This window comes from Pleurodeles waltl, chromosome 10, assembly GCF_031143425.1.
Source record: "Pleurodeles waltl isolate 20211129_DDA chromosome 10, aPleWal1.hap1.20221129, whole genome shotgun sequence".
In the NCBI taxonomy this organism is placed as follows: Eukaryota; Metazoa; Chordata; class Amphibia; order Caudata; family Salamandridae; genus Pleurodeles; species Pleurodeles waltl.
In genome coordinates, this window is record NC_090449.1 from 242,824,277 (window position 1) to 242,836,534 (window position 12,258).

At 44.7% G+C, this 12,258-nt stretch overlaps 1 protein-coding gene across 8 annotated transcripts in view; it reads left to right on the forward strand.

Annotated features, from left to right (window-relative positions):
* The window catches only part of EEF2K (eukaryotic elongation factor 2 kinase), a 199,976-nt gene that overhangs the window by 170,923 nt on the left and 16,795 nt on the right, over positions 1 to 12,258 (forward strand). For all 8 annotated transcript variants that reach the window (XM_069210301.1, XM_069210302.1, XM_069210299.1 and 5 more), the window contains one exon: positions 2,045 to 2,169. In XM_069210301.1, the coding sequence (XP_069066402.1) occupies positions 2,045 to 2,169 (125 nt within the window). The remainder of the gene's footprint in view (positions 1 to 2,044; positions 2,170 to 12,258) is intronic.

Sequence of the window (12,258 nt, forward strand, 5' to 3'; positions counted from 1 at the left end):
AGGGATATTTGCCTATGCTTTTCTGCCTCTCCCCCTACTGTTGTGTGTGGTCTGGAAGTTACTAAATCTTCCCCCACCCTTATCCAAGTGGCTCCACATGGGCCAGACAACTGTGGTTCACAACTCTTCTGGAGTTGTCTGTAATCCTTCACAAGAAGCTGCCCAGTCGGCCAAGCCTTCTCAGTCAAAACCAGGGCATAGTCAGGCGCCCCATCTCCAAGCAGTTTAACCTTGAAATTTTGCTCCTGAGGTCCTAGAGTTTGGTTACCTCAGTCTACTTTAAAAATGTATGCAAGTCTTCAAAGAGGCTTTCCGTCCCACTACTCGAGCCTGCTATGCAGCAAAATGGAAGAGGTTTGTTCACTACTGCCTACCTACTCCACTTAACTAGCCCCTACAAGCCTTTTTGTTGGTACACAGGCTAAAGATTTCCATCACAACCATAGGGCGGTAGTGGTGCCTTGAATTTCAGCAGTGCAGCTCTCCCTAATATTGACATACTGATCAGTTTGTAGAATGTTATAAGTCAACTAATGGGGGCAGATTCAGATAAAGTAAAAATAAATTTGTGGTGTGTTCCTAAAATTATCATAACTTGAGAGAAAAATCTTTAAATTATCATTTTTGGAAAAACTGCACTTTAAATGGCTAATTTTCAAAGAGCATTGCAAATAATTGCACACTGTCTTCGGTGTGTGTGTGTGTGCTTGTACATGTGTGATGTAATAATTCTGCGTTTGCGTGCTCATTTACAAAAAGTGTCTCTATATCAACCATGGTTTCAAAAGTGTATGACAGCCTTATTATACCAGTCAAACAAAGGAATCAGTTTGAATACAAATTCACATTCTGGTTAGAGTTGTGATAAGTTGAAAAAGTAAATGGAAATAATTCAGCATAAACCGATTTCCCCCATGCGTAATACAAGAGTGTGGAACCTAGTTAATATGTGAGCCACCCTTTTCCTTTTCTGATGTAAGTTGTTTGTATCTTGCATACAATGCTCCCTTGAATATATCCAAGACTTTGTTCCTCTGCCTTGTGTTGGGATAAAATGTATCTGTTTGGTCCGGAAAAGCCGTGCTGCCCTGCCCTTCATGCTACTTTCGAGCTGGCCTTTGTATTTCTTCCAGTGAATTTGCCAATCTGCAGGTCCACTGGGGTGCTCCAATTTTTTCCTATGCTGGTCATCACCGAGCTAGGCTCTAAAAGCCTGGGCGGTCGATTCCGCATAGAAGGATAGCCAAATTTAAATCCCACAGTTTGAGGGGGATACAGTTCCACATTCCTGGCTATGAGATGCTGGCACCAGCGGAATAATTATAGTTTATGGCACTGGCCTTTAGCTGTACCTTTTTACTAACACTCCCTTTTCGAATTCCATCCAGTACCACATGACTAGGGCGTATATGTTGTATTATTATGTTTCTTGTCACCAAATTGGTGCAACTGGTCCTCAAGAACTCATTGTTTCTTTTCTGAACATAAACTAATGAATCCCTCTTAAGCGTTAAACTGAAACCCCCAAGTGTCTTGGCACCCTAGAATGCCACCATTGACTTTGCTTTAGTATAAACGTTGTTTTTAGTTATGGGGGAGTTTGCTAAAACTGATCTTCATTACTTTTTCTTTGCAGTGTGGGCCTCAGCCCATTGAATTGTCTGGTACCAACTCTTTGAATTTTGTTATTTCTGCACTTAATGGCATTACCCCCCAGTTACTAGTTTCTGTCCACAAAGTTTCCCTATATAGCCAGTCACATGAGCATTGAGTTTCCTTGGTCTGATAACTCTGCATATTGTTTTCCTTCTATCTTCATCCCCTTAAAACATACAGCTTATTATGCAGAGATAAGACACTTGTCTCAATGGAGGGGAGATAAAACAATCAATAAATATTACATCAGTAGATAAGAATGGCTTGCTGTCCCTGAAATAACCGATCATTAGAGTAGGCTGAAACATAGCTCTGACCATGTCTCTGTATCTGTATTACATTAAAGAAGAATCAGGTCTTACTCAGATTTCTGCTTCTATTTACACAGGACACAAAAGAAAATGGCATCAAAGGGTTCAATTATCTACTGATGGCTGCTGAAGCAGGAGACCGGCCCTCAATGATTCATGTAGCGCGAGCCTATGATACAGGGTATTACCTTGGCTCAGACAGGTACTGTATATAATAGGGTTGTAACCTTGCTTTAAATACTTAATACTGTTTATATCCTTGGTTCAGACAGACAATGCACATTCTGTGTTATTTCATAGTGCAATTCTGCTATAAGTATGACCGCCTCATTTGGAATGGTACCATTCTGCAAGTTTCTCGGTTTTCACATTCACTGAAGTTAAGACAGTCAGGTATCTTTGACTCTGATCTCTGTATTCTGTATAGTTCTTGATGGTAGTTCCAGCTGGTTTTGTATCTGCTCCTTTTACTTGGTGTGACTTCGTAGGCCGTAAGGTTCTGTTGCTTCTTCTGGGTGAATGGTGGCGTGTTGCCCACCGGGCTGTGTTGTTTTGTGGCCAAATTATATATCTTTGGTGCTGTGCTGTACAGGTGAGGGTGCAATTGGCATGTGCGATGTCTTATGCTATATTTGTGAATGATATGTGTGTGTCTGAGGAAGGTGATTTATTGCTAGGATGCTGAGTTGTGTTGTTCACATGAGAGTGCTACATACTGATGTTTTGTGTGGCATCTGTGAGCATTGTGCATGTTGTGGGTTGTACTGCCTAGGAACATTAATTTGGCAACCTGTTAGTGTTTTTTTTTTCCTATGGCGGTCAAGATGGCTTTCGTGTGAGACGGCCGGTCATTGCTCCCCTCACCGGATCCTAGATTCACAACACAGATCCCTAAAGCCCGTAATTAATTTGCTGGAGCGAGCTGGTATCCGCATGCCTACCTGGGGAATGCTTCTTGTGGTAGGATTCAACATTTCTGGCGGTGGAAGCCGGAGTCGACGGCCACTGTGTGGCAGCTTCGTTTGGCTACAGTGTTGCATCGATCAGTCAGCGTGCTCTGCAGGACAGCGGATACAGTGTAGCCTTGGTTGTCTGGAGCTGAGAACCGCGCGGATGCCACCGAAAAGGGCGAAGACGGCGCTTTCTGCATTAAGGAGGAAGCAGACCAGGCTGGATGGTGCTCATGGCTCTGGTGGTGTGGACGCAGCTTAGATGCGGAAGAAAGGCACGCGTGGAGAAGCAGCCCCCAAGAAGGCGAGGGAAAAGTCTCTGGCAAGCACCAAGCCAGCACTTGCACCACTTGATAAATTATTAAAGCGAAAGCCCCAAATGGAGTCGGGAGTGGTGGCTCATGCTACGAATTCACCCATTATAGAGCAAGATGGCGGGTGCTGGCTGACTCTGAAACACCTGAGTCAAGGGCAGAGAAAGGGGGACAGGACATTGATGATAACCTGCCAGTGGGTGACTACCCTCACCCTCAGACGCTTCTACGGCAGGCGCCTTGAATGCCTTAAATGCTACGGATACTGTGCGGGCACCTTGCCAAAAGGCTTTGTATCAGCCCTTTGATCAGACTGCAGGTGGGGATCAAGCTTTGGTCCGGGGAATGGCGAGCAGCCCAAAGTGTGCTGAAAGGAGGCACTTACCTTCTAAGGCAGGTGGAGATAACGATCAGGGCGATAAATTATTTTCTTTGTCGGATCAGTCTAGTTGGACAAGTAATGAGGAACTTGACTCAGAGGCAGGGAAGCTCTCCAGCACAGAATGGGGCTCTAAGTTGTCTCTTACCGGTAGACACGATAGCCCCGAACAGGACCACTTGGAGTGTGGGGGGGTTGTCACTGTTAAGAAAAAAAAGAGAAACCCACAATCAGGTTCACCTAGCCACTCATATACATCCATGGCACCCAAAGATCTTCAATGGGACTATTCTGCTATCCCTCTTTATGACGGCTCTAGTATGCACCCCAGTACTGAAGCACAGATAGGTACAATCTCCCCGGAAACTATTCACTGGAGCATTATGGAGCATCAAGAAGGGACAAATGCCGAAAGTCGCAGAACCCAGTTAGCTTGTCGCAAAATGCAGATATCAGTTTGTTGGGTGTCAAAAACATGCTCCGAGTTTGCGATTCATGTGGGGGAGGCAGAGACACGAATTTCTAAACTGGAGGATGATGCCATAGCACGGGGAGCGACTGGGGATTTAATGAAAGCTCAGTTGGATGATGCACAATGGAAGTTGGTGGACTTAGAGGACAGACTCAGGCGAAATAACCTGCGAGTAGTGGGTGTTCCAGAAGGGGTCGAGGGTACCGATCTGTGAAGATTTATGGCAGGCCTGTTAAAGGAAGCTTTTCCCGAGCTGACTCAGTCGGATTGGGAGAGAGAGAGTTACAGAGGGCGCATCGCTTTCCTTCTAAAATCAAAGCCAAAACGGCTTCAGGGGATACTAAGCCCAGGGCAATGTTGAGCTCCCTCCTCAACTTTCAGGCGAGACAGGCTGCCAATGATCTTGCTCGCCCAGATCGCAAATGTACCACCAGGGTATTTTATTTTTTTGTTAGACCCGATTTTTGTGATACAACTGTGGAAAAGAGATGAAGGCTTCGACAATTAATTCTGCCCCTACAGAATAAAGGGGCTCAGGTATATTTGATGAATCCTGCCAAATTGAAGGTGGATGTCAGTGGCAAGACGCATTATTTTGTATCCGAAGTGAAAGCTAAGGATTTTCTGGGCTCGCTCTGTGTATACTTAGGGGGGTATGATGAGGGAGCATTAGTTGGTTTTTGGCTGTATGGACAATGCATATACATATTGGTAACGTAAGGTGGTGCTCTTCTTCCTCTTCTCTCCTCTTTCAGGGGCTAAGGGAACTATTGGTTGTATTTTGTGGTTTTTGTTATCTGTTTGATACAGAACACTCTTTTTTTTTTTTTTTAGGTCTGGGTAAGGCAGGGGAGCACAAATGTATCTGGATTGGGAATGTGTAGTCCTATGCTCTCCACAAGGTGGTAGGGGAAGTCAGCGAGGGGGGTGAGGGGTACGAGTGGTGCTGGCTGGGGGGGAGAGGGTATGGGATATGGAGGGTTCTGGGGGAGGAAGGGTAGTGCAGGCGGGATGGGTGGGTCTAGATTGGGCTAGTGTAGAAGGCAAACTCGTGTGAATGGGCAAGACACGATACTCAGGCTCATAGGCGATGTATTTGGGAAAAATCAATGGACGGTAAACTCTTGTCCACAGTCAAGCAAATGTAAGGTGGGAGGCCATTGGACAGCCAGAAGCAACCGTATGAGGCATAGGGTAAGAATATGCACTATTAATATATGTGGTCTAAACAACCCCCATAAAAGGTGGCAGTGGGTCTTAAATCATTAAAGTCAGATATTGCCTGTATCCAGGAGACCCACATTCCCTGGGACAGGCAGAACATGTTAAAAGAGCTTGGGATGGTACTTTTAGCCTGTACACATCATACGGCCTCAACACAGGGGTGGCAATTATGGCCAGGAGCTCTACTTGTACCCAAAGCTGTGTCTTGGTGGATAAAGGCAGACGCTGGGTTGTTTTAGAGTGCAAGGTGGGGGGGGGGAGAATTTACCTTGGTTAGTATTTATGGATCAAATTTTGATGAGGCTGGAAGCTCTAAGTTTGGAATTAGTTACATGGCCCTCTCCGTTAATAATCTGTGGGGATCTTAATATTCACTCAGAGGTCAGAAGGGGTTGGATTACAGCTGATAATTATCAAGGACGCAAACCAAAGGTATACAGGGACTAAAACAGTTGTAGAGGATTATGCTCTAGTTGATGTTTGGGAAAAGCTCAAAACTTCAGATCCAGGTTATACATACTACCCTTCTCCACATAACAAATTGGTTCGCCTTGATTACTTTTTCATTACAGCAGCCTTAGCCTCTGAGGTGGAGATAGAACTTGCCCCCAGAATCCTATCTGATCATAACCCCCTAATCTTGGCTGTACCAATAACTTGACTTTCTAGGGTCCGTCCTACCTGGACATTTGATAGAAAACGATTAGCTGACCCTGCTTATGTTGATCACATGCGAAGGTGGCTTTCGCATTTTTTTTAGATAAACAGAGGCACTGCTTCTCTAGGAGTGGTCTGGGAGGCCTTGAAAGTAAAGGGGTATCAGAGGGGAGACATTGAGTTTCAGTTTGTATCAGCAGAAGCGGAGGGAGTTAGAAATAACCAGCCTGCACCAACAACTTAGGCAGGCAGAGGGTAAATTGATGCACTGTTTAAGAAAAGGTTGAAGAGTCTATTACGATCCAGGCTGAGATATCAGTTCTGAAGGCTAAGGCGATCCAGCAGTTTAGCAATGAGGCAGCCTCCAAATATCAGAGATTTAAAGCAGAATGCTATGAATATGGGGAGTCTACTGGGAAGATTCTGGCTAGGCGGGTGAGACAAAAAACCACGGAGGGGGTTATTGTGGCCATTAAGGACGCTCAGATTTGTCTTGAGGAAAAACCAGAAGAGATCCTAAAAGTGTTTAGAGGTTTCTACTAGGAGCTATATTTTGGCACCCAAGAACAAGCAGCTGGTGCTTCTGGAGAGGTGGCGGGATTCTTGAAGGGGTTAAAAACAGCTAGGCTTAGTTAAAGTGAGAAGGATCTGTTAGAGACCCCAATATCCCTCGTTGAATTGCAAGAAGCAATGAGTTCCTTATCCACAGGCAAACCTCCAGGCCTGATGCTCTGCTACTCGAGTTTTATAAGGTATTTTTTAAGAGCTAATGAACGATATGCTATTAACCTGTCTTACCGCCTGGCAGGGCCAATCACCATCAACCTGGGAGGAGGCTACCATAATAGTCTTTTTTTAAAAAAAAATAAAGGATAAGCTCTCCTGCTCACCAGGATCTTACAGACCAATTTCATTGTTGAACTGTGATGGGAAAATTTACGCTACGATCCTGGCCAGGATGGCAAGGGTAATTACTCCATTGATGTGCAGAAGACAGCATGGGTTTATTCCTGGTAGAAACATGGTTGATCACATAGGAAAAGTTATCCCCATGCTTGATTTAGCAGAAGTAGATCATACACCTATGGGTCTGATATTACTGGATGCTGAAAGAGCATTTGATTGAGTTTCGTGGTCATTTCTTACGGAAAGGCTTTGGGGAAAGTTTTTTAACAGCTATTAAAGCAATGTATAGGTCCCCCAAATCCTGGGTACGGTTACGTGGGGTAGAAACAGAGGTAATTTATATTTCCAGAGGTACTAGGCAGGGCTGTCCCTGCTCACCCCTGTTATTTGCATTGTATATAGACCCCTTTCTTATCAATTTAGAGGCATCTACGGAGATTAGGCCGATTGTTCACCAGGGAGAGAGTTATAAGGTTTTTGCCTATGCGTATGATGAGGCTGTCACCACAGATAATCCAGATAGAGCTCTCAAGGAAATAGAGAGGTTAGCCAAAATGTTTGGTGCACACTCTGGTTATAAATTGAATAACAATAAGACTCAGATTAACTGCTCGGGCCAGATCATTATTAGTGACAGTCGGCGGGTAGCCGAGACATTATATTTAGGCATCAGAATTTCAGCTTCAATTGACCAACTGGTAGAATTGAATATGACCCCGCTGCTGGCCAAAATAAAAAGGGATTTGGTCAGAATGCATCATAATAACCTTTATCTTTTGGGTCGCTGTAATGTGCTAAAAATGAATATACTCTCCAAAGTGCTATATCTCTTTCGGTCGATCCCATTGGAATTCACTAGAACATGGCTTGCTAAACTAGAGGCAATCAGTAGTAATTTTCTCTGGGTGTATACTAAACCTAGAAGGGCGTTGAAATATATGACCATCCCAAGAGCTCAGGGTGGTTGGGCGGTCTCGCAAGTTACATTTTATTATTATGCATGTTTCCACAGTATATGAAAATATTAATCACAGGTGACACAGTGGGGAGCAGCTATGCAGAAACTCCGTCCATATATGAAATGATACTGGACTCAGATGCAAAGGGTTGGTTCACAAGATATACAGAACCAAGCTACCTTAAAAAAATACAATTTAAGGCCACGCGGGTTGCATATATGGTATGGACCTGGCTAAAAAGGCAGATTTCGGTTAGAAAGTTTAATATTTACACATCTATGTCCGCATTGACATATGCTCCCTTAATTTTTAAAGGTCCAATTTTGGACATTTGGAAACAGCATGGGATAGATAGGGTTGGAGATTTATATGCCATCACCCTGCCTAAATCCTTCATGGACCTACAGAGTCAGTTTGACCTTCTGCTGCAGCATTTCTTTAAATTTGTGCAAATACGGGATTTCTTCCATCACTGCAAGGAGCTCCCCCCCTATGGACAAAATCTTGATCATAGAAGCTATTGTGTGTTGGGAAAGGATAGGTACGCTCTATAATTTATTAATAGATACACAATGCAATGATCTGTTTCTTCAGAATGATAAATGAGGCCTGCGCCTCGAACAGGAAGGGGCTTGGCTTAAAGATTCATTAGAGATGGCACAAAAGGTTTTGCTTACAGGTAGCTTAAAGGTACAACACTATAAGTACTCTGTTTAACCTCTAGTATACTCCGGCCAAAATCTCTAAATGGGGGGGGGGGGCTGCGACAGGAAGTGCATTCGGTATGGGGGAGTGTATCCTGGAATTTTGCATATGTTCTTTGCCTGCCCTAAATTGAAGTCACTGCTGCGGGAGATTGAGTAGTTTATGAGCACAGTTATTAATGGGCGGGTCCATCTTTCTCCACCATTGGTGTTATTAGGGGTCCTGGACTCTGCAGAGAATAGGGAAACAAACAAGGAAAGATATTTTCTATTTATGGCAATGGCTTTACTTCGACTATGTATCGCCTCAGCATGGCTGCAAGTAGAGTCCCCGACCTTGGAAAGCTGGAGGGCACGGTTGTTAACTATACATGGCTTGGAAATGGGTCTATATAGGCTCATGGGCAAGAAGAAGCGATGTAGGAATGACCGGATCTGGTCAGTATTAACCAAGTGGTGGGGAGATTTTATTATTTGAGTTAAGGTTGCTTAAGTTTAGTATTGCTTGTCTTTAATGTTTCTTGTTTAGAGACCTATGTGCACTGCGGCCTTCACTCCTGCCGGTTTGTTGCTGCGGGAGGCATTGAGCTGACTTTTTCCAAGTTGTTGTCGACAATGATGAAGTAGTGTTTATAAAGCTGTATTATTGCTTTTGCAAAATAATAATAATAATAAAAATTGGCAACATATGCCCTGATTTCTGTCCTCTGAATGATTGTGCAGAAAGGAACATCCAGCTTGTTTTGTTGTTGATTGGAAAGGAGTTGGGTATACCACTGGAGTATCACTTTTTCCCTGGTGTTCTGTAAGTACAATGTGTGTGAGACTGTGGTAAGGTATATCCATAAATGATATAGGTTACAACCCTGTTCACACAGATACATTTGTTTCGGGCACGTACTGCATACAATACAGAGTATAACCTTGGCTCACACGTTTATCGCCTCCAAATATGTTGACCATCTTAGGCAGCTAATCTATAATCTTATTATGACACTTGATTGTATAGGCTGAATAGACATTAAGGGCAACTTGCAATCATTGCCTTTGTTTTCTTTTGTCTCATTTGTTTGAATTTGGCAAGATATCTGTGATAATAGATAATATAGTCTTTAGTCCTGTTTAGATCCGCCCGACCCTGAATTAAAACTAAACAACATATGAATGAAAACCCTATACCTGTCTGAGGAAGTGCAGGCTATGCACCAGTCTGAATCAATCATCATACAACCGTAGGGCTGAAACACAGATGAACATGTGTTAAAACGATCCTGTGCAGTTTGACGTGTTGAATATATTATTGTACCCACCCTTACAAAAACCTTCTTCCCTCTGGGGCGGGAGTATGATGTGTAATATTAGGTGGGCTAATCCTTGCTACCATGTTCTTAATAGAATTGAAACTTTCTGTTATGATTGCTAGGACATTTTTCATTCTATGTCGGGACTGAGGCGAGGATTATGCTAGTCTAGAGTTTAACTACGACCAGCGATGTAGTGGTGGGGATTGGTTTAAAGTAAAACCTCTCAAAGCTAGAACCAGAAGACCAGTCTGCTGCATTGAGGATATCTTCCAGAAAAGCTCCCAGAGAAGAACGCCTTTGAGGCCATAGGCCCTCTGACAGAATGAGCAACACACGCCTTGGTATCAATGCCAGCTTTGTGCATAGCCCATCTAACCCATTGAGCGATGGTAGTAGAGGAGACCGCCCTATGCAGTTTCTTGAGGGCAATCAGATGTTGCCGTTCCCCATGGGGGCAGATATCTGCTGTCATTTTAATGCATTGTACCACACACAACTTTGGGGAATCTGTAAAGGAAGGATAAGAAACTACACATGAATTACATTGTGTTTTTCTTAAAATGTGGGAAGTAACCCCGTCCAAGGTGAATACTCTACCCGTAATGTCCAGTGCTATGACATCCCAAACTCATTGATATGACAGCAAACATAAAATGGTAGTCAGGCCAAGATCTCTTTCCTCGAAAGGTACTTATTGAATTGCCAGGGCAAGAAGAGGTTTAGGGCCTTGTTGATATCCCACAGGACCGAATATCTAAGCTCCGGGGGGGAAGGAATAATCAAACACGAGTTTCCTTACTAAGGGGTTCTCCCCTACCGGATGATCACCCAGTGGAGCATGTCCTGCCGATATCACTGACCCGAAGCTGTTGATGGATCTATAGGCCAGTCCTTCAGCTGCCAAGGAAGTAAGAACATTCAAGATATGGACAAGCTCTTTCCCCAATGGATCCAAGTGTGGTTGGTGACACCGGGCCAACTGTCAACCCCATGCCGATCTATATTTCTTGAAGATACTGTCAGCCCATGCTTGGAGAGGAGGAATGCAGCTCGGTCCTTGCACTTTCCAACGTTCCCTGTAATCGTCCATGCCATAAGAGACAGAGACCCCTCCATTACTATATGATGGCAGTTCCCCTTCGGATCCTGGAGGAGGTCTGGAAAGAGGGGGAGATGGATTGGAAAACTCAAGGAAGTTCCAGAACAACCGGTACCTAACTTGTGATCTCCAAATGGGGGTCACTAACACCATTTCTGTCTTCTGCCTCTGCACTTGGGCTGAGAGACGCATCATCATCATCATGAACAGGGGGAAAGCGTACCCTTGCTCCAGGTTCCAGTCCTGGAGAAAAGCATGTGTGGCAATCACATTTCAGTCAGGCCGCTTTCTGAAGTTCCTGGGGAGATGGTGGTCCAGATGGGATGCAAAAAGGTTCACTGAGAACGAACCCCACTGGGCCTAAAGGTCAGGAAGACCGACAGGTGCAACTGTCAAAGACTTGTGTCTCTCAGGTAGCAGGAGAGCCAGTCAGGTACACATTTTGAACTGCCCAGGAGATGCCCCCCGATCCACCAAGACTTTGTTCTGGAAGTTCCTGGCCTGATTCGAGAGGGCTTTCGAACACGTGCCTCCTGTGGCTTATGTAGCACACTGCTGCCATGTTGTCCATTTTGAGAGGGATGCAGCATTTCACTTGGTCCTTGGTCTAGCATTGTACTGCGAATGAGTACGCCAACAGTTCTAGACAATTGATGTGCAGTTATTTTTCTTGAGATAACCATCTTCCTCCTGTGGATTCCCCACACTGTCCGCACCCAACTGGTGCCACTGGCGTAGGATTCTATGACTAGGACTGGAAGGGATCCAAATGTCGCTCGACCGTTCCATGCTTCCATGTGGGCCAGCCACCATTGTATCTCTTCCCGGGCTTCCTCTGAAAGTGGGACCATTGAGAGTATGCAAGCCCTTGCCAGACATGGAAAGCCTTGAGCGTTTGCATGGCTCGGTAGTGAAGGGGTCCAGGGAAGATGGCCTGGATGGAAGATGACAACAGACCTACTACCCTTGCAATCTGCCTTAAAGAGGTTGATGGTTTGACTGCCGTCCAGCATAGTTCATGTCTGATCTTGCTCATCTTCCGCGAAGAAAGGCTGAGTGTGGCTAGAGCTGAGTCCACCACAAAGCCTAGAAACACTAGAGACTGAGTAGGAGTGAAGACCAACTTCTGTTAGTTGATAATGAAGCCTTGCAACTCCAAAAGGGTTAGTGCCATCAGACGATACACCAAGAGATTCCAAGAGAATGTCGTTTGGATAGACTGAGGGGAATGCCCCAGATTCAGAGGTATTCAGTCACTGGACGTATTACCCTGGTAAAGCAACATGGGGTGGATGACAGGCCAAAGGGGAGAGTCGTAAATTT